At 58.5% G+C, this 21,293-nt stretch overlaps 2 protein-coding genes across 4 annotated transcripts; one reads left to right on the top strand and one right to left on the bottom strand.

Moving 5' to 3' along the window:
* The first annotated feature begins 1,002 nt into the window (after nt 1-1,002).
* INPPL1 (inositol polyphosphate phosphatase like 1) lies at nt 1,003-15,307 on the top strand. 3 transcript variants are annotated; one of them, XM_042958498.1, is made up of 28 exons: nt 1,003-1,369; nt 4,202-4,265; nt 4,347-4,497; nt 4,731-4,851; nt 5,104-5,244; nt 5,487-5,580; nt 5,688-5,777; nt 5,958-6,056; nt 6,170-6,320; nt 6,408-6,514; nt 6,812-6,914; nt 6,999-7,195; nt 7,516-7,633; nt 8,463-8,559; nt 8,848-8,986; nt 9,107-9,206; nt 9,307-9,395; nt 9,694-9,775; nt 9,900-9,989; nt 10,544-10,657; nt 10,801-10,889; nt 11,350-11,437; nt 11,537-11,692; nt 11,936-12,014; nt 12,105-12,248; nt 13,341-14,013; nt 14,264-14,397; nt 14,502-15,307. In XM_042958498.1, exons 1-28 carry the CDS (start codon nt 1,173-1,175, stop codon nt 14,590-14,592), a joined length of 3,798 nt encoding a protein of 1,265 aa, XP_042814432.1. In that variant the 5' UTR covers nt 1,003-1,172; the 3' UTR covers nt 14,593-15,307. The 3 variants fall into 3 exon arrangements, with proteins under 3 accessions (XP_042814432.1, XP_042814434.1, XP_042814433.1); XM_042958499.1 differs by having other exon boundaries at nt 1,004-1,369; nt 12,108-12,248; nt 14,502-15,306; XM_042958500.1 differs by lacking the exon at nt 14,264-14,397.
* A 254-nt stretch (nt 15,308-15,561) lies between these two features.
* Nucleotides 15,562-19,896, bottom strand: PHOX2A (paired like homeobox 2A). Its single transcript, XM_042958501.1, has 3 exons — nt 19,680-19,896; nt 17,323-17,510; nt 15,562-16,410 (listed from the first exon to the last, which is right to left on the bottom strand). Exons 1-3 carry the CDS (start codon nt 19,894-19,896, stop codon nt 15,961-15,963), a joined length of 855 nt encoding a protein of 284 aa, XP_042814435.1. The 3' UTR covers nt 15,562-15,960.
* Between the last annotated feature and the right edge of the window lie 1,397 nt (nt 19,897-21,293).

Here is a 21,293-nt window from a genome sequence, read left to right as displayed (position 1 = left end):
GGCGAGGGGGGGTGCGGCGGCAGAGGATGGCCATCTTAAGTGGCCGTTGAGAGTCAAGGGCCGCTTCCCCCGGGAAAGGGGCATCGGAGCGGCCCAGGAGGTGGGGGTCTGCGCGCGGCGGCTGCGGTTCTGGGGAGAAGTCGGGAGCCCAGGGGTTTGAGGGAACTTTCTTCCAGAGGGCAGTTGGGGGTGCTGATCTCGGACTGCTGAACCCCTCAAGGCCCCGGCCTGCGTGTATGGGGGATGGTGCCAGGGAACTTGGCAGGGAGGGGGGAAGGGCTCTGCCCCGGCTGCGAGGGGCTGCCAGGGACTGTGCCCGGGGATTCGAGGACACCGGACCTTGTCTGAGGGTGTATGGGAGACCAGGTCTCAATGGGGGGAGGGGGGATTTACCCCCGCGGGATTTGTCGGGGGCTGGCCCCAGTGGAGTTTGAGGGTTCAGGTCTAAGAGGGGCCTAGATTTCATGGGAGTTGAAGGTCCAGGCCGCTCGGATAACGAGGATAAGGATGGGAAGAGGTTCATCTTGGATCCCTCGCAGGTTTTGGGAACTCGACCCTTTGAGGCTGCAAGGGGAGCTGAATGAAAAGGATTTGGGGTGGAATTAGACGATTATGGGAATTGGGGGTCATACCATTGCGATTACTAGAGACGGCTTATTTTCCGGAGAGGGGGCCGGGATCCAAAGTGTCCAGAAGCAGGGTGGGGGAACTTGACCTTCGTTGGGGGGATGGTTGGGGGCTGGATCTCTAAGGGGTGGTGATGGCAGGGCAGGATCATTGTGGGTTTGGGGGATCCTGCGGGAATGTGGGGGCCATCATCCCCGCGGGGAAGATGGTGGGGGTAGGGGCGGGCCGGGCCGTGGGCCGAGCGGAGGGGGAGGGGGCCGGCCGCCGGCTCAGCGCTGCGCTCCTGCCCCTCCCCCGCCGCCTCTGAACAAACTTTTCTTTCTCTTCAAGTTGAGGCCGGCGCTGCAGGCGGCGGCGGCGGCGGCGGCGGCGCGGCGAACAAGGCGGCCTGCGCGGCAGAGCGCGGAGCCCCAGACATCCAGCCCGGTCCGGTCCGCGGATCCTCAGGGCCCGGGCCCGGGCCCGCCCCCAGCCTCAGCCCCGAGCGTCCCGGGGCGGATGGCGCGGGGCGGTGGGCGCGGGAGGCGCTGAGCCCTGCACGCGCCATGGCTTCGGCTTGCGGGGCGCCGTGCCTGGGGGGTGCGGGGCCCGGGGGCGCGCTGGGCAGCCCGGCCCCCGCCTGGTACCACCGCGACCTGAGCCGAGCTGCCGCCGAGGAGCTGCTGGCCCGGGCAGGCCGCGATGGCAGCTTCCTGGTCCGAGACAGCGAGAGCGTGGCGGGAGCTTTCGCGCTCTGTGTCCTGTGAGTGGGCTGGGGCTCCTGGCGGGCGGGGGCACGGCCCAGGTTCCTTGCATGTGCGCGGAGGGCCTGGGACAGTGGGACGTCTGCGCCCTCCACAGTGGGAGCTTTGGCTTTAAGCCGGGACTGAGGAAGGATGCAGGGGGCACTTCCTTCCTGCTGTGTCTGGGGACACTTTCTGGGGCAGGGAGGGCAGAGTATGTGGGGTCCTGTTAAACAGGGTGGCTGTAATAGGGAAAAATGCAGGGAGTCTCTGGCAGACCCCCTCAGGCACCCTCCAGGCAGGAGGGGCGGGAGGGAGTGAGGATGTGTGGATGTGTGTTCCGGGGTTATATGCAGTTCTGTTTATACAGGGATTGGGTGTTAAGAGCTGTAGGCATAGAGGGAGTTGGGGCCAGAGAGACTGATGGATATGTGAGGATGCCCAGCAGCTTCCTGTGCCGCCAGGGCTGAAATTGGGACCTGCCTGGCGGTAGATGTCTGGGGCTGGTGGAGCAGAGTGGTGTTGAGAAAAGGGGATGTGAGGCTATATGGGGCCGTGTCATTATTTCATGAATCAATGGGCGCGTTCATGTGCCCTGGCTCTGGGCCCCAGTCCTGGGCATCCTGGCTGCCCTAGCCCTGAGCTATGGGTGCTGAATGTGGAGCCAGACTTGGCAGCTCCCTGAACGGATCTCATCCTGGGCCTGTACCCATCAGCTGTATGTGGCAGTGGTGCCGGGTGCGTTTGGTATGTTTGGAGCCTTCTCCTTGAGCTGTCTCCTGCACCCCGTGGTCTGATACTAGGTGGGCTCCTGTGGGCCTTGTTAGGATCTGGTAATATTCCTCAGCCTCGTGAACCCTCCCAAACCCCTGTCGTTCTGTCCCTTACCCCTCTGTTCTCCTCACTTCTTTGGGGGTACATGGGCATAGGTCAGTGGTTCTCAGTTGAGGTTGATTTTACCCCTCAGGGACACTTGGCGACGTTTGGAGACATTTTTGGTTGTCACAAGTGGGATATAGTGCTACTGGCATCTAGTGGGTAAAAGCCAGTGATGCCACCACACATCCTAAAATGCACAGGATAGTCCCTCACAACAAAGAACTATGCAGTCCAAAATTTTAGTAGTGTTGGCGTTGAGAAACCCCGGCCTGGGCAGTGGACCTGAAGACGAAGAGGAAGGGGTCCCCTAAATCTCAGCTTATGCATCAAGTCTGACGTCCAGTAGGAGAGACTAACAAGGGACAGCTTCCGCAGATAAATATCACGGAGTCCTGCCTCCCAGCCCCCTCTGAGGCATATCCCCTAATTAGAGAGGGGAGGGAGGCAGGTGCTGGCTCAGCTGTTGAGTGGGAGGGGGACAGCTGGGCCTGTGTCTAGGGGAGGAACATTATTGTCCCAAGAGGGGAGAGCCCAGACTCCACTGCCAGGGGAGGAGATGGGTGGAGTGAGGGTCTGTCTGTGTCAGGGGCTTTGGCTTTGCCAGCTGACTCTGGCTCCTCCTTGCATCTCTGCAGCCCGGGGATGGGGGGAGGGGTCAGAAATGGGATAGAAGCCTGGGGGTAGGTGATGAGAAACATACTTGCTTACCTGTAGGTGGGTAACATTTCCGGACACACCCCTGCTCCAACAGGCACAGGCAATCTGACTGGCAGGTCGGGATACAGGCACTGGGCTCTGCCCTGGCTTTAAGTCCCAGCTCTGCCTTTTACTTAAAAGTGAGGCAAATCACTTTTCCTCTTTGAGCCTATTTCCTCTTCTGGAGAATGGAGTTGGTGCTCATATCTGTACCAAAATGTGAGGATTAAATGAGATCACATCTGTGGGGTGTTGAGTACCCAGCCTGTCATGCAGACAGGGCTCAGTTCATGGGTTGCTTATGTTATAAATACAGACCCACAGTCCACAAACCAGTGCACAAAGACACCCGCACAGAATGTTGCCCCGTCAGCATCCAGGAGAGTGCCCAAAGGGGGCTTACTTGAGGTGGGGGATGGACTGTGGCCAAGGTGTAGGGTCTCCTCAAACAGGCATTCGGTCCTCTGGTGCCAGTGTCCCCCTCCTGCCCAGCACACACATGGACCCGGGTGGCACCGTTGAGCAAGTTTACCTGAGGTATGGCTGCAAGAGAGTCTTTGCCCCCATTGAGTGTGGCCTGTGCTGCCCAGGCCTGGCTCAGCTGTCACCTGCTCAGCTGTTGCTGCCACCTGTCAGTACCCCTCTTGCCCCTCCTCAGTTTGGCGCTCTTACAAGCCTGGGTCTGCCACAGGGGACCCCTTGGGTCATCCCAATTTCCTGGTATCTGGGGAAGGGGGACAGAAGCTGGGATACCCGCATACTCCCTAGCAAAAATGGCCCCTGACACACCCAGCTCCAGTAGAGACAGACACCAATGTAAACACAGACAGCAGGGACACACGTGTGTTAGCACATTGCCTATGCATGCAAACAGAGGTTACCAGGCTTCTGAGGACTCTTACTCTGGCGGGGGGCCAGAGCTGGTACCACAGCCCGAGGGGCTGTTTAGACAGCTGTGGAGGCCACAAAAGAGCTGCCTGTTGCTTCCCGGGCCCTGTGGTGGGTGTGGAGCCTATGTAGGTCTGGCTGGGGTGGGAGGGGGGGGGATGCTGCTGGTCATTCCTGCTCTTGTTGGCAACACTAGCAGGCTAGAAGTAGACTGGCAGGTCTAGAAGTAGACTGGCCTCATCATTAACCCTGTGTGGACTGAGTAAAGGATTTTAGGAAAACTAACCTGAGTGGGCTGGGGGCTGAGCCTGGTGGCAGGAGGAGAGGGGACCTTGGGGCTTAGACCCCAGCTTGGGGGCGACAGATTCTGACCCCTGCTTTGTCATCAGGTATCAGAAGCATGTGCATACATACAGAATTCTACCTGATGGAGAAGACTTCCTGGCCGTGCAGGTAGGAGCTTGGACCCCAACCCCTGACCTTGATTCCAGCCTGTGACTGGCTGATTTTTCTCCCACCCTTGCTTGCTCGCAGACCTCGCAGGGCGTGCCCGTGCGCCGCTTCCAGACCCTGGGCGAGCTCATCGGCCTGTATGCCCAGCCCAACCAGGGCCTTGTGTGCGCCCTGCTGCTCCCTGTGGAGCGGGAGCGAGAGCCAGACCCACCGGACGACCGTGATGCCTCAGGTGCTGCCTGCTGTGCCGTGTGCATATGTCTTCTCTGTCCCTTCCCCAGACACCACCTGTTTTTTCCCATCACATCTTCTCAACCTGCCTGCCCTAAAGCCCCCTGCCCCTAACCATGATACCAGAGCCCTTTACCCCACCTCTGTGGAAGTCTCTGATAGCCACAGCATCCCCCCATACTTCAATGAGAATGGGGAGGCCCAAACAGCTGTCCCACTGACTCCTGTCCACAGATGGGGAGGATGAGAAGCCCCCACTGCCCCCGCGCTCTGGCTCCACCAGTATTTCTGCCCCCATGGGGCCTGGCAGCCCCCCAGCAGTCCCTGAGACTCCCACAACTCCAGCTGCTGAGAGGTAAGACCGCATCCCCCTACGCCGAACAGGAATTCCCTATCTCCTCTGAGAACTTGTCCTCATCAAAGGTAGAGAGACCTTCCCAGCCCCCACTCCTCCCCCAGGGATCTTCATCCCATCTCAGCCCCAGAGGTAGACTCCCTGATCCATGGTGCTCCAATTGTTACCAGTACTATCTCCTCTAGGGATAGGGTGGCAGTGCTGGGACAGGGTCAGCGGATTCTTCACTGACTTTTTAACCCCTCCCTGAAGTGCTCCCAACGGGCTGAGTACTGTCTCGCACGAGTACCTGAAGGGTAGCTACGGACTGGACCTGGAGGCTGTGCGAGGTGGAGCCAGCAACCTGCCCCATCTTACCCGCACCCTGGCCACCTCCTGCCGGAGGCTGCACAGGTACCTGGGGCACCCAACACCATGCATGCAGCCTCTCCTCTGACCTGTCCTCGCCTGCCCCCTTGCTGCACAAATGCTCTGACCTCTGATCTCTGGCCCTGAACAGGGAGCCAGCTGTTGCCTCCTGACTTGTCCTCACCTGAACCCTCGTATCCTCATCGTAGAGGCTGAAGCTGCACACTCAGCCCCCCTTCCCCATACTTGGGTCGGGGTAGGGAGTTCTGACCTACTGTCTCCCCTAGTGAGGTGGACAAGGTCCTGTCGGGCCTGGAGATCCTGTCCAAGGTGTTTGACCAGCAGAGCTCTCCCATGGTGACCCGCCTTTTGCAGCAGCAGGTGGGATTGTGAGGAGACCTGTGGGGAAGGGGTTCATGTTCCGGGTTGGGTGGGGGACCTCCTGCGCGGTGGCCGCATGTTACAAACCTTATTCTTTCTCTGTGCAGAATCCACCACAGACTGGGGAGCAGGAACTAGAGAGCCTGGTACTGAAGCTGTCTGTGTTAAAGGATTTCCTGTCAGGCATCCAGAAAAAGGTAGCCTTAACCCTGACCTCTGACCTGACCTAGCAGTCTGAGTATTTGCGTTGGCCTAACTGATCTCAACCCTGAATCTACAGTTTAGCATTGACCCCACATCAACTGTATCCCCCCTGGCCCCAGCTTTCAGCATGTCCCCTGACCTTGCCCGCCCTTCCCTGCCCTTCCCCACTCCAGGCCCTGAAGGCCCTGCAGGACATGAGCTCCACAGCCCCACCGGCCCCGCTGCAGCCATCCATACGTAAGGCCAAGACCATCCCCGTGCAGGCCTTTGAGGTACACAGAGGGGTGACAGGTGGGGCCTCATGGGCCAAAGAGCAGCTGGAGATGAAGGGGGTGTCACCTGCCCCGAGGTCTTTTCAGCAGCCTACACACCTCCTGACCTGCAGGTAAAGCTGGATGTGACCCTGGGTGACCTGACCAAGATTGGGAAGTCACAGAAGTTCACGCTGAGCGTGGATGTGGAGGGTGGGCGGCTGGTGCTGCTGCGGAGACAGCGGGACTCACAGGAGGACTGGACGACCTTCACACACGACCGCAGTGAGCCAGGGAGCAACCTGGGGTGGTGGGCAGGGTGGCCTCCAGGCCTTGGTGCACAGGCCAGTGTAACCATCCTCCATCCCCTAGTCCGCCAGCTCATTAAGTCCCAGCGTGTCCAGAACAAGCTGGGAGTTGTGTTTGAGAAGGAGAAGGATCGGACGCAGCGCAAGGACTTCATCTTTGTCAGTGCCCGGGTGAGTGGCATGTTGGGCTAGGCCCTGGGGGCTGCAGGGGTCCCCTGTGGGATGGGAAGAGAGGGAACACGTGATGTAGGCCGGTCATCCCTCTTGGCAGGAGTGGGTCTGACAGGGTAGAGAGTATGTGTACTGAAAATGGGTGGCCTGAGGGCAGAGTCAAATGGTCATTCAGTGAGCGTTTATTGAGCACCTGTTGTCTGCTTGAGTAGTGGATATGCAGTGAACTCACAGGCATGACCTCATGGGACCTACCACCTACCAGGGACCTCCCCTAACTAGTTGCTGTCCCCCCAGAAGCGGGAGGCCTTCTGCCAGCTGCTGCAGCTCATGAAGAACAAGCACTCGAAGCAAGATGAGCCCGACATGATCTCTGTCTTCATAGGCACCTGGAATATGGGTCAGGCCCAGGTTGGGGCTGGGATGGGAGAGAGGAATAGCCCCAGGTCAAGGGCCTGACCGCCCCCATCCCCTTCGCCTCCAGGAAGCGTACCACCTCCGAAAAACGTGACATCTTGGTTCACATCGAAGGGTCTAGGGAAAACCCTGGATGAAGTCACAGTGACCATACCCCATGACATCTATGTCTTTGGGACCCAGGAGAACTCGGTGGGCGACCGCGAGTGGCTGGACCTACTACGCGGGGGCCTCAAGGAGCTCACAGATCTGGATTACCGCCCGGTGAGGGGGTCATCTTGTCCAGTCCCCCTCCTCACACACCACCCCAAACTATCCTACTTCACCTCATGGGTGACCCTGGGGAGCACAACTTGACTGGCTTTTCCCTTGGTCCCTGGGCATATCCTTTAGGAGGTCTAACCCGAGTCCTTTATGCTATGGGAACGTGCTGTGTTTTTCTCTGGCACCTCAGGAAAAAGGGGTAGTAGAGACCTTCCTATCCTATGACTGACAGAACAGTCTGTAGTGTAGGTGGGGGTGGGAGGGGAATGCGGACAGTGGCCCCGGTCCAGGGCCGGAGTGACCCCAAACCCTCTACCCAGATTGCCATGCAGTCACTGTGGAACATCAAGGTGGCTGTGCTGGTCAAGCCAGAGCACGAGAACCGAATCAGCCACGTCAGTACATCCAGCGTGAAGACTGGCATCGCCAACACCCTGGGTGAGCAGGGTGGGCAGGGTCCCTCTGTCCACGCCTCCTGCTTCCTCTCCAGCTCACAGTCTCCTCCTTTTGGTTGCTCCCAGCTTTCTTATATAGAGAGCCCTCCCCCCATTTTTTTTAAAGTGTGTTTATTTTGAGAGAGACAGTTAGCAGGAGGGAAGGGGGCAGGGCAGAGAGAGAACCCCAAGCAGGCTCTGTGCTGTCAGCATGGAGCCTGATGTAGGGCTCAAACTCATGAAATGTGAGATCATGACCTGAGCTGAAATCAAGAGTCAGAGGCTCAACCCACTGAGCCACCCGGCACCCCTATAGAGAGCCCTTTGTAAAGCATATTCATATTCTAAATCTCTTCCAGCACCACTAGGAAGGCAGGGCCAGGATAATTACCTCTATTTCATAGATGATAAAACTCAAAAAGACCCAAAAAACACTCAGGCCCAGAGTCGCTGAGTGACCTCTCCAAGGTCACACGACTAGTATGTGGAGGACTTGGCAGAGTGCCCAGGTCTCTTGGTTTGTGGTCCAGTGCTCCCTCAGCATAGATTCTGCTCAGAATCTGCAAGTCCTTTCAGCGTCACCTTTGGGATCCCCTGTGATCTCCAGGGGCCTTGTTCACACATGCAGAGAAACTCGGTCCATCCAGATGGACCGTGTGTGATCTGTGTGGCACCTCCAGGGAAGGAGGGGATGTGTTCAGGGGCCTGCCTGCCTCATAAGACTGCGGGGGGGAGTTGGGAGAACCTTCCCACTGCTGCTTTGAGGGGCAGAGGGGAGACTTGGGAGCCCTCTAGATGTGACACAGGCCTTCTTTTCTTGCTTGCCCTGACAGGAAACAAGGGGGCTGTGGGTGTCTCCTTCATGTTTAATGGCACCTCATTTGGCTTTGTGAATTGCCACCTTACCTCGGGAAATGAGAAAACTGCCCGGTGAGGGGGGCACCTCCCCAAGTCTTTACCCTCATTCCCTATTCACCTGAGACCTATTCCCTTTCCCATATCCCAGTCCATGACCCACCTACCTCCCTGTCCCCAGAGAGCCCCTTCTCCCTTGTCCAAACCCGAGACTGCTGTCTGTTCCTGACCTTGATCTTGTTCCCAGCTATTTCCTCTGTCCCCAGGCACCCTGAGCCCTACTCTGTACCTGACCCCAGAGACTTACCTTTCTGCCAGTCCCTGGCTCGTGACCCTGGAGGCCTCCCCCCACCCCCACCATAGGCGGAACCAGAACTACCTGGACATCCTGCGGCTGCTCTCACTAGGTGACCGACAGCTCAGTGCCTTTGACATCTCTCTGCGTTTCACTCACCTCTTCTGGTTTGGGGACCTCAACTACCGCCTGGACATGGATATCCAGGTGCAAACAGGGCCAGTGGTGACTGGTAGGGGAGCTGGGCTGGGGGGCCAGTTGGGATCCTACCTCTGACTCTGGCTGTGGGTCAAGAGGGAGTTTTCAGTCTTTGTGTCCTCACCACAGGAGATCCTCAACTACATCAGCAGGAAGGAGTTTGAGCCCCTGCTCAGAGTGGACCAGCTCAACTTGGAGCGTGAGAAACACAAGGTCTTTCTTCGATTCAGTGAGTGTGGACCTGTCAGGAGGTCTCTAAGGGATGGGGCCTTTACGATACTCCTGGGTCTTCAGGGCCCTGATCCATACTTGTTCCCTGCCTTTCCTAGGTGAGGAGGAGATCTCCTTCCCACCCACCTACCGCTATGAGCGGGGTTCCCGGGACACATATGCCTGGCACAAGCAGAAGCCAACTGGGGTGAGTGAAGGGAACGAGGCAGGTTTGGGGGCGGAGTGCTTGGGAGACTCCCCTGGCCTGCAGTGAATCAAGGGTACATGTCTGGTCAAGGGTCTGGGCAGTTACTATTCCAGCTTCTGTGGTTCCTCTGAGGCCTTAGGGGTGATCCTGAGTGTTACAAGGACCCAAGAAGGGAGGTAGGCACAGGGGCCTGGTGTGGTGGGAGCATAGGGCCTCATCAGCTCTGCAGCTCTGGGTGGGGCTCATGCTGAGCAACCCCAGCTATTGAACCTGACCATGCTGCCATCTCCTGCCCCAGGTCCGGACCAATGTGCCTTCATGGTGTGACCGGATTCTCTGGAAATCCTACCCTGAGACCCACATCATCTGCAATTCCTATGGTCAGAGTTTCCTGGACAGGGTGATGGGCAGTCCTGGGTGGTCACTGTCCTGACACTGCCCTAGCTTTGGGAAGTGGGAACGGAGAATAAAGAGCTTGCCCCTGAGCTCCCATTCCTATCCCAGGTTGCACTGATGACATCGTCACCAGCGACCACTCCCCTGTGTTTGGGACATTTGAGGTTGGAGTTACCTCTCAGTTCATCTCTAAGAAAGGTGACTATTCTGGATGTGCTTGTGGGTGGATAGGCACTGGTGGTGGCCTGGGGATGTGCATAGGTTTGAATATATCTGTGCGTGAGTTTGGGTGTATACACGGACATGCGGTAATGTTTCTGAATGTGTGCTGTGTGAGGGTGTCTGTGCCTGGGGCATCATGAGAAGTACATGTCCATGAGTGTGTTTATGTGTGTGAGTATAAACGTGCATGTGTATCTGTATTTGCCTGGAACCACATGTGTACCGCTGAGTGTGCCTGGTAGTGTGGGGGATTGTTGGCAGGCCATCCCTGCAGCCATTCTCATCCTCCAGCCCTTCCTTAGATGGTCTCTCATCCTTGGGTTGTCTGTTTGCCCTGGTCCATGGTCTGGGCTTTGGGGTCTCCCCATTGGTTGCTGGGGATTGGGGAGGCCCCTCCTGGCCTTCCTTCCTGGGGCCTCCCTTACTGCTCTGCCATGACCCCCTGATTTCTTTCCAGGGCTCAGTCTCTGTCCTGTTCCTCCTGTCACCCTCTCAGCCCTCCTGACTGCCTTCTTCCCTTTACCCCTCAGGTCTCTCAAAGACTTCGGACCAGGCCTACATTGAGTTTGAGAGCATTGAGGCCATTGTGAAGACAGCCAGCCGCACCAAGTTCTTCATTGAATTCTATTCCACCTGCCTGGAGGGTCAGAGGGGGGCCCCGGGCTGGGTGTGGCCTGAGAGGGATGGGGAGCCAGAGGTGCCCAGACACCTTGGATATCCCCCTTGGATAGTGGGAAGGGAAGCCGGGAGGTGGCACTCAGTCGGGTATTCCCCACCCTCACCCCAGAGTACAAGAAGAGCTTTGAGAATGATGCCCAGAGCAGTGACAACATCAACTTCCTCAAGGTGCAGTGGTCTTCACGCCAGCTGCCTACGGTGAGGCTTTTGTCAGGGCCTGGGCTTGTAGGTGAGGGCACAGGGAGAGGTGCAGTGGAGCATGTCCATGTATGTGCGTGCACATGGGTGTGCGTGCATGCATGTGTATGTGCATGTGTGTGCTGGGGGCTGGGCATGAATGAGGATGAGGGCATTTGCTTTCTTTGAGGGGTGTGGGACCAAGTTGTAGGTTCATTTATTTGTTCACAAAAGCTTTTCGAGTTTCTGCTAAATGTCAGGTCCTGTGTTAGCCATTGAGGATGCGGAAAATTAATTACGATGCTGTTAAATGTTATGAAGGGCCCATGTGGGGCTGTGTCCTCTGTGTTAAGGATTTGGGATTTTTCCCTAGTAGATGAGTGGTAGTGAGCATGGACGAGCCTAAGGGTAGGGATAAGTGGTGTCGGGTAGGAGGGGATGGTTGGGGCTTTGTTCCTCACTGGGTCTCTCTGCTCCTTAGCTCAAGCCAATTCTGGCTGACATCGAGTACCTGCAGGACCAGCACCTCCTGCTCACGGTCAAATCCATGGATGGCTACGAATCCTATGGTGAGGGGTGAGGGGTGAGGGGTGCCAAGGGGCACAGAAAGCCAAACAGAGACCTAGAAAGGTTTGGCAATCTGCTGGTCTACCCCATCTGCCCTTCAGGGGAGTGTGTGGTGGCACTCAAGTCCATGATTGGCAGCACAGCACAGCAGTTCCTGACCTTCCTGTCCCACCGTGGCGAGGAGACAGGCAACATCCGTGGCTCCATGAAGGTGCGGGTGCCCACAGAGCGCCTGGGCACCCGTGAGCGACTCTACGGTGGGGGCTCCACTGGGAGGGATATGGGGCATGAGATGGGGTGGTGTGGGCAGGTCTAGGAAAGGAGAACCGGGGGTGTGGGGAGAGCATGTTAGAATCCCTGGAATATTTGGAAGTTCTGCAGCCATGGTTGGGAGTGGGCCTGCCCTGAGGAGTAGCTGGAAAGAGGCTGGTAGGCCCAGTGGGTATCTAGGGTCCAGGACCCCAGGTCCTCTCTGAGTCTCTTTTCTCTTCCTCCCCCAGAGTGGATCAGCATTGATAAGGACGAGGCAGGAGCAAAGAGCAAAGCCCCCTCTGTGTCTCGAGGCAGCCAGGATCCCAGGTGAGCTGGGGTTGTGCTGGGTGTCCCATGAAGGGGTACCCGGGGGCTTTGGGACAGCCTCTACAGCATCTCCTCCCTATATACCCCCGGCAGGTCAGGGAACCGCAAGCCAGCCCCCGCAGAGGCCTCCTGCCCACTGTCCAGGTTATTCGAAGAACCAGAGAAACCACCACCAACTGGGAGGCCCCCAGCCCCACCTCGAGCCGCTCCCCGGGAGGAGCCCTTGACCTCCAGGTGAGAGAAGGAACCTGTTATCCCCCCACTTTAACTATTGCTATGTTTGGTTCTCACGGCCAGCCTGGGGATCATTTGCTGCTTGAGTGTTCTGACGCCCCATGGCTGGGAGTGCCAGGGCTCTACACCTGTGGCCACTCTGGCCAGCCAATCCCCTCTTCGGCGTGGCTCTCTGAATCCAAAGGAGCACAGTGAGCCTTTCCTCCCCATTCTGCCTTAAAAAATAGAATTAGAAGTTGTTTTTGCAATAGTTCCTTCCATGTAAACAGATTTAGCTTGAGCTTTCTGTTTGGCTTCAGCCTGGGATTTCCCTCGGTGCATACTATGGGACCACAGTCCTACAAGATGCCCTATTGGAAATGGGTTTGGGAAACGGTTCTTGCTAGATTCTTTTCTTAGATAGTCCAGTGCACACTAGTGTTCACAAAAGCTCTGAGCATGTGGACAGGAAGGAAACTGTTTTTCAACTCTGTTGAATATAGTTTCCCAAACTTAATGTGCTAGGAAACTTCTTTTCCACACAGTAACTATTAATACCCTGGGGAACTAGTATTCTGTGGATCATACTCTTGGAAAGTGAGGCTTACTTTCTAATTATATCCAACTGTCGATTGAACTTCAATAAAAGCTGCTAGGTACGGTTTGGTGCTTTTTCACTCATCTTCACCTGTTATCAGTCACCTTGGTTTTATCCTCAGGCTTGAGTAAAACTAACCTGAATCCCTGGGTAAGATTCCTCAGTAGATTGGCCTCAGATGCCTCCAGAGGCTTTCAAACTCTGGCTGATCATTCCCATTAAAGGCCTTCATTGCCTTGACTTCTGGCACCTGTTTGCACTGATTTACGCTCTGAGAATTTTAGCAAGTAAGGCTAGGAAGTTTAGGGATTATCTGTTCAACTGCCATGTCTACTCGACTTTAGAGATGAAGACCAGAGGGCCAGAGAGGGAAAGCAATGTGCTCAAGGTCTCATGCAATTCTAGGACCAGAGACCCTTATCTCCTGACTCCCAGTCCAGTTCTCCTTCCACTGCACCCATTGCCTTCACTTTGGTCTCTGGGTCCTGACTTAATTATCCTGCTCCCAAATGCAGGTTGAAGGCAGAGGGGGCTCCAGAGCCGGAAGGGGTGGTGGCCCCCCCACCCAAGAACAGCTTCAATAACCCTGCCTACTACGTCCTTGAAGGGGTCCCACACCAGCTGCTGCCCCCGGAGCCACCCTCGCCTGCCAGGACCCCTGTCCCACCTGCCACCAAGAACAAAGTGGCCATCACAGTGCCTGCTCCACAGCTTGGGCGCCACCGGCCCCCCCGTGTGGGAGAGGGGAGCTCATCAGATGAGGAGTCTGGGGGCACACTGCCCCCTCCAGACTTTCCACCACCACCACTGCCAGACTCGGCCATCTTCCTGCCCCCCAGCCTGGACCCTTTGACAGGGCCAGTGGTCAGGGGCCGCAGTGGGGGTGAGGCCCGTGGCCCACCACCTCCCAAGGCCCATCCAAGACCCCCACTACCCCCAGGTCCCTCACCTACCAGCACTTTCCTGGGGGAGGTAGCCAGTGGGGACGATCGTTCCTGCTCAGTGCTGCAGATGGCCAAGACGCTGAGTGAGGTGGACTATGCTCCTGCTGGGCCTGGCCGCTCAGTGCTTCTGCCAGGCCCCCTGGAGCTGCAGCCACCCCGAGGACTGCCCTCAGACTATGGCCGGCCTCTCAGCTTCCCTCCACCTCGCATCAGAGAGAGCATCCAGGAGGACCTGGCAGAGGAGGTGTGTGGACGAGGGGTGGCTGTCTGTGTGTACCTGAGGTGGTATCTTCTTCCTTCACCATTCAGCACTTAGTAGTGTCCCCTCTGCCCTGAGCTGGGCACTGGAGAGTTTGGGGGAGGGGAGGGGAACACTTCAATCAGCCCTAGTTCTTGCCTCCTTCCCGAGAGCACGTGGTAGAAAGTGGCTGTCTGCAGGTGCTTCTCTGTGTGGGTACCCTCAGTGCTCCCCCTGACGTGCCCTATTCCCTCAGGCTCCGTGCCCGCAGGGCGGGCGGGCCAGCGGGCTGGGCGAGGCGGGCATGGGCGCCTGGCTGCGGGCCATCGGTTTGGAGCGCTATGAGGAGGGCCTGGTGCACAATGGCTGGGACGACCTGGAGTTTCTCAGGTGGGGGCGGGGCTGGAGGTGGATGGGTGGGTCTGACCCCTGGGGCGGAGCTACGGGCCCTCAAGACCACTTCGCGGATCTCCCAGCCTATCTTACCCCTACAGCGACATCACCGAGGAGGACCTGGAGGAGGCCGGGGTGCAGGACCCGGCTCACAAGCGCCTCCTTCTGGACACCCTGCAGCTCAGCAAGTGATAGCGGTGGCACTGCGAATCTGCGAACTCGGCGCCCCTCCCCGCCCCTACTAAGGCCCAGCCTTAGACCCAAAGTTGACAATTATGAGGGGTGGGGCAGTACCTCTCTGCCTATTTATTGGGGATCTGCGTTCCCCACTGCCCAATCATGTTGGAATGCCCTAATTAGGACATCCTGCCCTTCACCTTTTACAGCAGGGTCAGTTGCCGTAATTACCAAGGACTTTGGTTATTCTGGTGCTGACCTCCCTTTCTGGACCCCTACTCCCAGTCCCGGGGGTGCCTGTAGGGTCCATTTGGGTACGTCTGGGCCCCCACTTCACCGCGGTTTCTGCTGCCCTCTATCTGGCCTTGAACCACAGTGGGGGGTTCTCAGCTAGGACCTCTCCCAACCCCAACTCTGGGGGTGTCCGTCCGGAAATGAAGGAATAGCCCAAGGACTGGGCTGGGGTTTATTTAAGCTTTTCTGCGTGGGTTTAGGGAGGGCAGGCACTTTAATATTATTGGGGCCGGTTGGGGGTGGGGAGAAGAATCTTGGGCCATAAAGTGCTAGTTTGCTTAGTTCTCACTGTCTCCTGGTCTATACCACCATGGGGTGCGGATGCGTGGCAGCAGTGGCTTCCTCGCTGGTTGCAAGGGGGACCGTCTCTTGCAGGCAGCGTAGCCCCATCCTGAGTACTCAGAAGGGTTGCCAGCGTGATGTCTTCAATAAATTAAATTTTATTTGGATTGAGCAAAACTCACCTCAATAAATTACAAGTTTTTCAAAGGAAAAGAACAACAACAACCAAAAAAAAAAAAAAAAAATCAGGAAAGAGGTAACCCCTCTGTCCCGATGCCCTGGCAGCCAGCCCCTCTGCTCTGAACCGGCCTAACCTCTGCGCCAGACCGGCTGGGAATGGGAGGGGACAAATTGGCAGTGGGACCCTTCAGGCGGCTCATTATCCCAACGACGACCAGAACGGGTGGGGTCAGTGTGGGTTGGCCCAGGGGCTAGAGCAGCAGGCTGGTGGCTAAGTGACCCAGCCAGCTGCAGAGCTAGGCTGTTACTGAACTTGAGGACCCTCACATTCCAGCGCTGTTATTTCATCCCGGTTCCAAAGAAAACCAAGCTGGAATTGGGGAGGGGAGGGGGGGCGGCCCCAGTGAAAAGTACCCCGCTCTGCTGGGTAGGGTAGGTGAGGAGGAGAGTGTCTCTGACTTGATCTCTCTCCAAAGCTGGGGAGGGCACACCTACGGGTCAGACATGGTAGGGGTAGGGACGGATGGGCACTTCAGGCGGGTGCCCGAATGGGGAGGGACTCTGTCAGGTCCTGGAGGGGCAAGGACGTCTCTGGGGGACAGGCCCGGAGCCTCCAGAGTCCGGCGGCTAGAAGAGATTGGTCTTCAGGGCCGGCCCAGGCTTCCGGTGGAAGGAGGACAGAACCCCCGAGAAGGGCCCCGGCCCGGGTTCCGCCGGCTGCCAGGCCTTAAGCAGCTCCGCCGCGCCCGCGCCCGGCCCGCCGCCCCCGCCGCCCGCCACGCCGGCCCACAAGGGGCCCTTGAGCGGCTGTGGCCCGGGGCCAGGGCCGGGCCCGGAGCCCAGGGCGGCAGGCAGCGGGCTGGGGCTCAGACGCGGGCTGGCCAGGCCGGGGGCGGGCGGCGGCGGCAGCGACGCGGTGCTGTCGGGCGTAGGGCTGCACGTGGACTCCTTGGAGTCGTCGTCCTCGGACGAGCAGCGCGCCTCGCCCTTTTTGGCGCCCGCCGCGCCCGCCGCACCCTTGGCGCTGGCGGCACGCTCCTGTTTGCGGAACTTGGCCCGGCGGTTCTGGAACCAGACCTGCGGGCACAGGGGCCGGTCAGGCCGAGGCCGCAAGGCGCGGGTGAACCCTCAGTCCAGAAGGGACCGGATCAGGATTATTGCCAGCTTTCTGAGCGTTGGCCCCTTGGCCCTCCACTTGACCCGTTGCCCTCCTCACCTCTCTGTTCACCTCTTCTCCTCCACTTGCCCTTTCCTTCCAGGTCTTCCCCCTTGGGATCTGCTCACCCGCGGACCCAGTGTTCTTGGTCTCGGGGACTCCGCCTTCGCTCCCCTCATCACCCAAAGCCCTGCCCCGAAGTCCTTCCTACACGAAGCTCCAGGAATTTCCACCTGGGGTGTCCAACGGCGGTTGAGAACGGGTTGGGGCACAGGGGAAACCTTTTGTTCAGGGTCTCCAGTAAGGGCGGACCAGCTCAACCTCTGTACTGGATTTCTGAGATAGACAACAGAATCTACCCTGGCCTGGCTCTCCTGGGCCCTGTGCCTGCCCAGAGCCCGGGATTTCCCGGCTCGGGGATTTCACAGCTGCAGACCTGGGGAGGGGACGTGGAGGCGCTCACTGGCTTTCCCGTATTCCTCTGCCTCACTTGGCACTGAAGCCTCCCCGGGCTCCCGCTCTACCCACTCGGCCTCCTTCCAGGATTCCGCACGCCTGTCCCTGCTAGGGAGACTGAGGGGGAAATCTGGGGGGCTGAACACGCAGATCTCCCTAGGGCCTCAGGTCTGCCGAGTCCTGGCCCCCTCGCCTACCGCAGCTGCCCATCCTCTCCTTCCCAACCACCCCCAGACCGCGCCCTAGCTCCTGGTCCCAGCTCTCCGCCCCCAGGCTGCACCTGCCTGCCACTCTGTCCCGTGGCCCCCAGGTGTCGGGCACTGACTTCCCACCCCCTGACACGCGCACACTCCCGTTTACACACGCAAAACACGCACCTGCACGCGAGCCTCCGTGAGGTCGATCTTGAGCGCCAGCTCCTCACGCGTGTAAATGTCGGGGTAGTGAGTTTCTGCGAAGACGCGCTCCAGCTCTTTGAGCTGCGCGCTCGTGAACGTGGTGCGGATGCGCCGCTGCTTGCGCTTCTCATGCAGGCCCGACGGCTCCGGGAAGAACTTGTAGGGCACTAGGGGTGTGTGCAGGAAGGGGGAGCAAAGAGGGTGAAGGTGTGAGGGGCAGAGCTCAGCCGGCTGTGTCCTGCCCCTGAGATCGCTCGCGGTCCCTGCCCCTTCCCTGGCCCCTCGGCTTCCTCCTTTCAGTCTCCAATTGAGCCTCTTCCCTACCGTTCAGTGGAGCTGGCAGGAATGAAGACGGACAGGGCGCAGGTAGACATGGGGCCCAAGAGCAGAGGAGAAGGAACAAGGATCTGATCCTCAGGTCAAGACCGCTGACCTGGCCTCACCCACCGCCTTGTTCCCTAATCTCCCTCCAGTCCACTTGCCCCTCCGATCTCCGCTTGGGTGTTTCTGCCTTGGTCAGTCTGCCCGTTTGGTTTCAGGCTGTGCCATGTCCACCTTAACCTTGGCTGTCACGTCTTATCAGTATCGTGAGTCTTCCCAGTACCAGTTCTGGACCTGGCTGGGTGACTGAGACTCCCTGGCCTGGGTCTACTTTCGGCCCTGCCTGTGTACACTCTGCCATGTAGGGACTTGGCCCCCTCTACCCTGCCATTTCTCTTCTCCTAGGCTTCATTTTCTCAGCCCCCTCTCATGCCTCATTTTCCTCCAGATGTTGGTCCCCCTCTCCTCTTCCTCATCTCTCTCCATCCGCATCTCTCTTCAGCTTTCCCCTTCTGAACCATTCTTCTCTTTGTGGCCATTGAGAAGAGTCCGTATTTCTCCCCACCCAGGTTCCTTCACCTTCTTCTTGCCCTTCTCATTCCTCCCAGGCACCTCTGTGTCCCAACTCCCCCACAGCCAGCCCTACCCCCCTCCCTCATTCTCTTCCCATCCTTGTCTCCCATTTACCCCATCCCAATCCCCATTGCCCCACAGACAGTGTTGCTGACACTGTCTCCTCATCCCTGTCTCCAAGCCCTGCTTAGGTGTCCATATCCTTTAGGGGTCCCTAATATCCTTCATCTTTGTCCTATGTCCCTAGTTCTCTATCTCCCCCCTAATCCTTGTCTCTAACACCCCATTCCTATCCCATCTTCCTCATCTCTGTTGCCAGTCTTCCTTGGTTCCCATCTCCCATAATTCCTGTCCCCATCACCTAGTTCTTATCTCTATCTCCCCAGCCCTGGGTCCCCATTTCTCCCATGGTCCCCAATCTTCCTGTCTTTGCTCACACTTCTCTGTATCTGTCCTCAACTCCCCATCTCAGAACTCCATCTCTCTGGGGCCCATATCCCCATTTCCTGACTGTATCTCCCCAATCCTCATCTTCATCTGGCCCAGACTACCCAATCTCCCCATCCTTGTTCCAGTGTTTGCCTCCATCTTGCTGGTTTTCATTTCTCCAAATCTAGGTTCCTATCGCACCATCCCTCCCCACCCTTCAGGCCCCAATCTTCTACTTGGGTCCCAGTGGTGTTCTCAGGAAGGAAGGAGATAAGGACATTGGGTGGGGCAGCTTGGACTCTAACCGTGAGATGGGGATGGCTGAGAGGCTCCATGAGGTTGAGGGTTCAGATGGGGACTTGAATCAAGAGGCTTGGAAGTGGTGGGGGCTGCCTCTGGGTTCTGCAGGACTCTAGCTGGGAGAGGCCCCAGGGGGAACGAAAGTGGCTTAACTCTTTTCTTCTGGCAACAGAACGGGATTCAGTGGTGCAAGAGGGTCAGGACACAGGCAGGATGGGTTCAAAACCAAGCAGGAGGGGCTTGATGATGCTGGGGCTCTAGGAAGGTTTCCATGTGGGCAGCTCAGCTGCTGCAGGAGCCCTTGCTGGGGGTCAGACATGAAGTGGGGTGGGGATAAGGATGGGATCTGATTGGATTGAGCCGGAGTATCTTCTAAGGATACGGGGATGGAGAGGTTTGGTGGTAAGTCTTTGCAGGTGGGGACAAGTGGACCTGGTGAGGGGTCTGGGGCTGCACCAGGGATCTATTTCCCTGACCTAAAGAGCACAGGATAGGGATCTGGCAGTGAGAAAGAGGAAGGGGAAGGATGAGAGGGTGGGGCTCAACTCTGTCTAGGGGAACCCCATCTTACAGGGAGGCTGGGGTTCCCGCGGGGTGTTGGAGGACAAGGATGGTGGCAGCTGTGGGGGACAGTCGCAGTCACCTGCCACATAGACCAGGGGCTGGGGTTTCCGCAGGTTTTGGAGGGAGGGTTGGGCCGGGGCTGGTCTCACCTGCCGAGTAGGGCGCGGGCTGGTGGTCGCGTAGAGCGCCAAGCGCGCAGTTGGAAGAGCCGAGCGCGGGGCAGGGCGGACCAGCCGCAGGGAAGGCGGGTCGCAGGGGGCTGTACTGGAAGCCGCCGGGCTGGCTGCAGGCGCCGAAATCGCCGTAGGCGGACGCCTCCATGGCCGCCACGCACGAGTCGTACGAATTGAGGTAGGAGTAGTCCATCGGCCCGGGGGTCGGGGTCGGGGGCCGGACCGGGCCGGGTCGGGTTGGGGTTGGGGTCCGGGTCCCGGGCCGGGTGGGGGTCGGGATAAGGGTTCGAGCGCCTGGCGCCGAGGACCCGAGGCCGGCTCTGAGCGCCCGCGAGTCCGCCCGCCCCGTCGCGGCCACCCTCCGCCCGGGTGCAATGCAAGTGCAGCCAGACCGGGCCCGCGCGCCTTTTAACGCTCAGGACCCCGCGGAGGGGGCGGGGCGGGGCGAGCTCCGTGGGGCGGGGCCTGGGCCTCCCAGGCCCCACCCCCAGCCACACCAGACCCCCACCCCAAAGGGTCCCCGCCGCCCTCCTTGGGCTCCCGAGGTGCAGGGAGGGGTGGCGCGGGGACCGATCCCTAGAGTCCCCATCGGGCCCCAATCTGGACCAGACCTTCGCTCGCTACGCATAGTGCCAGGCTGGAGGGTCCCAACCCCTTTCCTCGGCCTCCCCACCTGCGGCCCAGCAGAAGGGAGGGGAAATAGGCCTGGCGGCGCTCATGTGAAGAAGTTAATTTAATTCGTCCCGATAACCGAGTTATTCTGATCCAGCCCCTCGGCCCCGCCCCCAGCGAGGTCCCCATCCCGGCGGGGACCACGGAGGCAGCCCAGGAGGGGGATGGAGACACGGACAAGGAAGAGACGGAGCCTGGAATAGGGACGTGGATGAAGAGAGGACACAGGGAGAGAAAGGGACAGAAACGTGATGGAGAAAGGGACAAGAGCGATACAAGTACACAGATGGAGACAAGGATGAGACATGGACCAGAGAGAGATTGGAGATGGGGCCAAGGAGGTGCACAGGGGCAGAGATGGAGACAGAGCTGAAGTGCATACAAGAGAAAAGCAGGGATGGAGATGTGGATGAGGCAGAAACAGAACAGACAAAGATAAGAAAGAGACAGAGAGGGAATGGAGAAAGAGAATGAGGAGACAGAGAAGGCACCCGCATGAGATGTGGACGGAATCAGGGATTGAGATGGAGATCAGGAGAGAGAGGAGACAAAACAGGGCAGGGACAGTGAAACACGCACACGGAGGGATAGTCTCAGAAAGACAAGGCCAGAGACAGGGAGAGGAGGAACAGAGGCTGAGAGAAAGAGCTTTTGGAGAGCTGAGACCCACAGCGGGATCACCCAGAGGGTGGTAGGATTCTGGTGGAGGGGCCACGGGAGGCTGCTGAGGGGGAGGGTTGCTGCAGCCGATAGCCCTCTATCCTGATTTGGCCACAAAACTGTGCCCTGTACCTTCAGGCCAGCCTGCCTCTCCCCTCTAGTTCCCCAGCTCCAGTCTTCCCTGTGTGCCTCCACACAGTGTGACTCGCTGGTCCTCAGCACCGTCCGCAAAGACTGTTTGCAATGAATGTCAGGATC

This window comes from Panthera tigris, chromosome D1, assembly GCF_018350195.1.
Source record: "Panthera tigris isolate Pti1 chromosome D1, P.tigris_Pti1_mat1.1, whole genome shotgun sequence".
Lineage (NCBI taxonomy): Eukaryota > Metazoa > Chordata > Mammalia > Carnivora > Felidae > Panthera > Panthera tigris.
The sequence above is the reverse complement of the archived record's forward strand: the minus strand, read 5'-3'. Positions and strand labels throughout refer to the sequence as shown.

Bases quoted from the DNA above. Each gene is read 5' to 3' on its own strand.
- INPPL1 (XM_042958498.1), top strand. From the start codon at position 1,173: ATGGCTTCGGCTTGCGGGGCGCCGTGCCTGGGGGGTGCGGGGCCCGGG. The intron at 9,207-9,306 runs GTGAGTGTGGAC...TGCCTTTCCTAG, and splicing joins CAAGGTCTTTCTTCGATTCA to GTGAGGAGGAGATCTCCTTC. The intron at 14,014-14,263 runs GTGTGTGGACGA...CTATTCCCTCAG, and splicing joins AGGAGGACCTGGCAGAGGAG to GCTCCGTGCCCGCAGGGCGG.
- PHOX2A (XM_042958501.1), bottom strand. From the start codon at position 19,896: ATGGACTACTCCTACCTCAATTCGTACGACTCGTGCGTGGCGGCCATG. The intron at 17,511-19,679 runs GTGAGACCAGCC...ACACACCCCTAG, and splicing joins GCCCGCGCCCTACTCGGCAG to TGCCCTACAAGTTCTTCCCG. The intron at 16,411-17,322 runs GTGCGTGTTTTG...CTGTGCCCGCAG, and splicing joins TCACGGAGGCTCGCGTGCAG to GTCTGGTTCCAGAACCGCCG.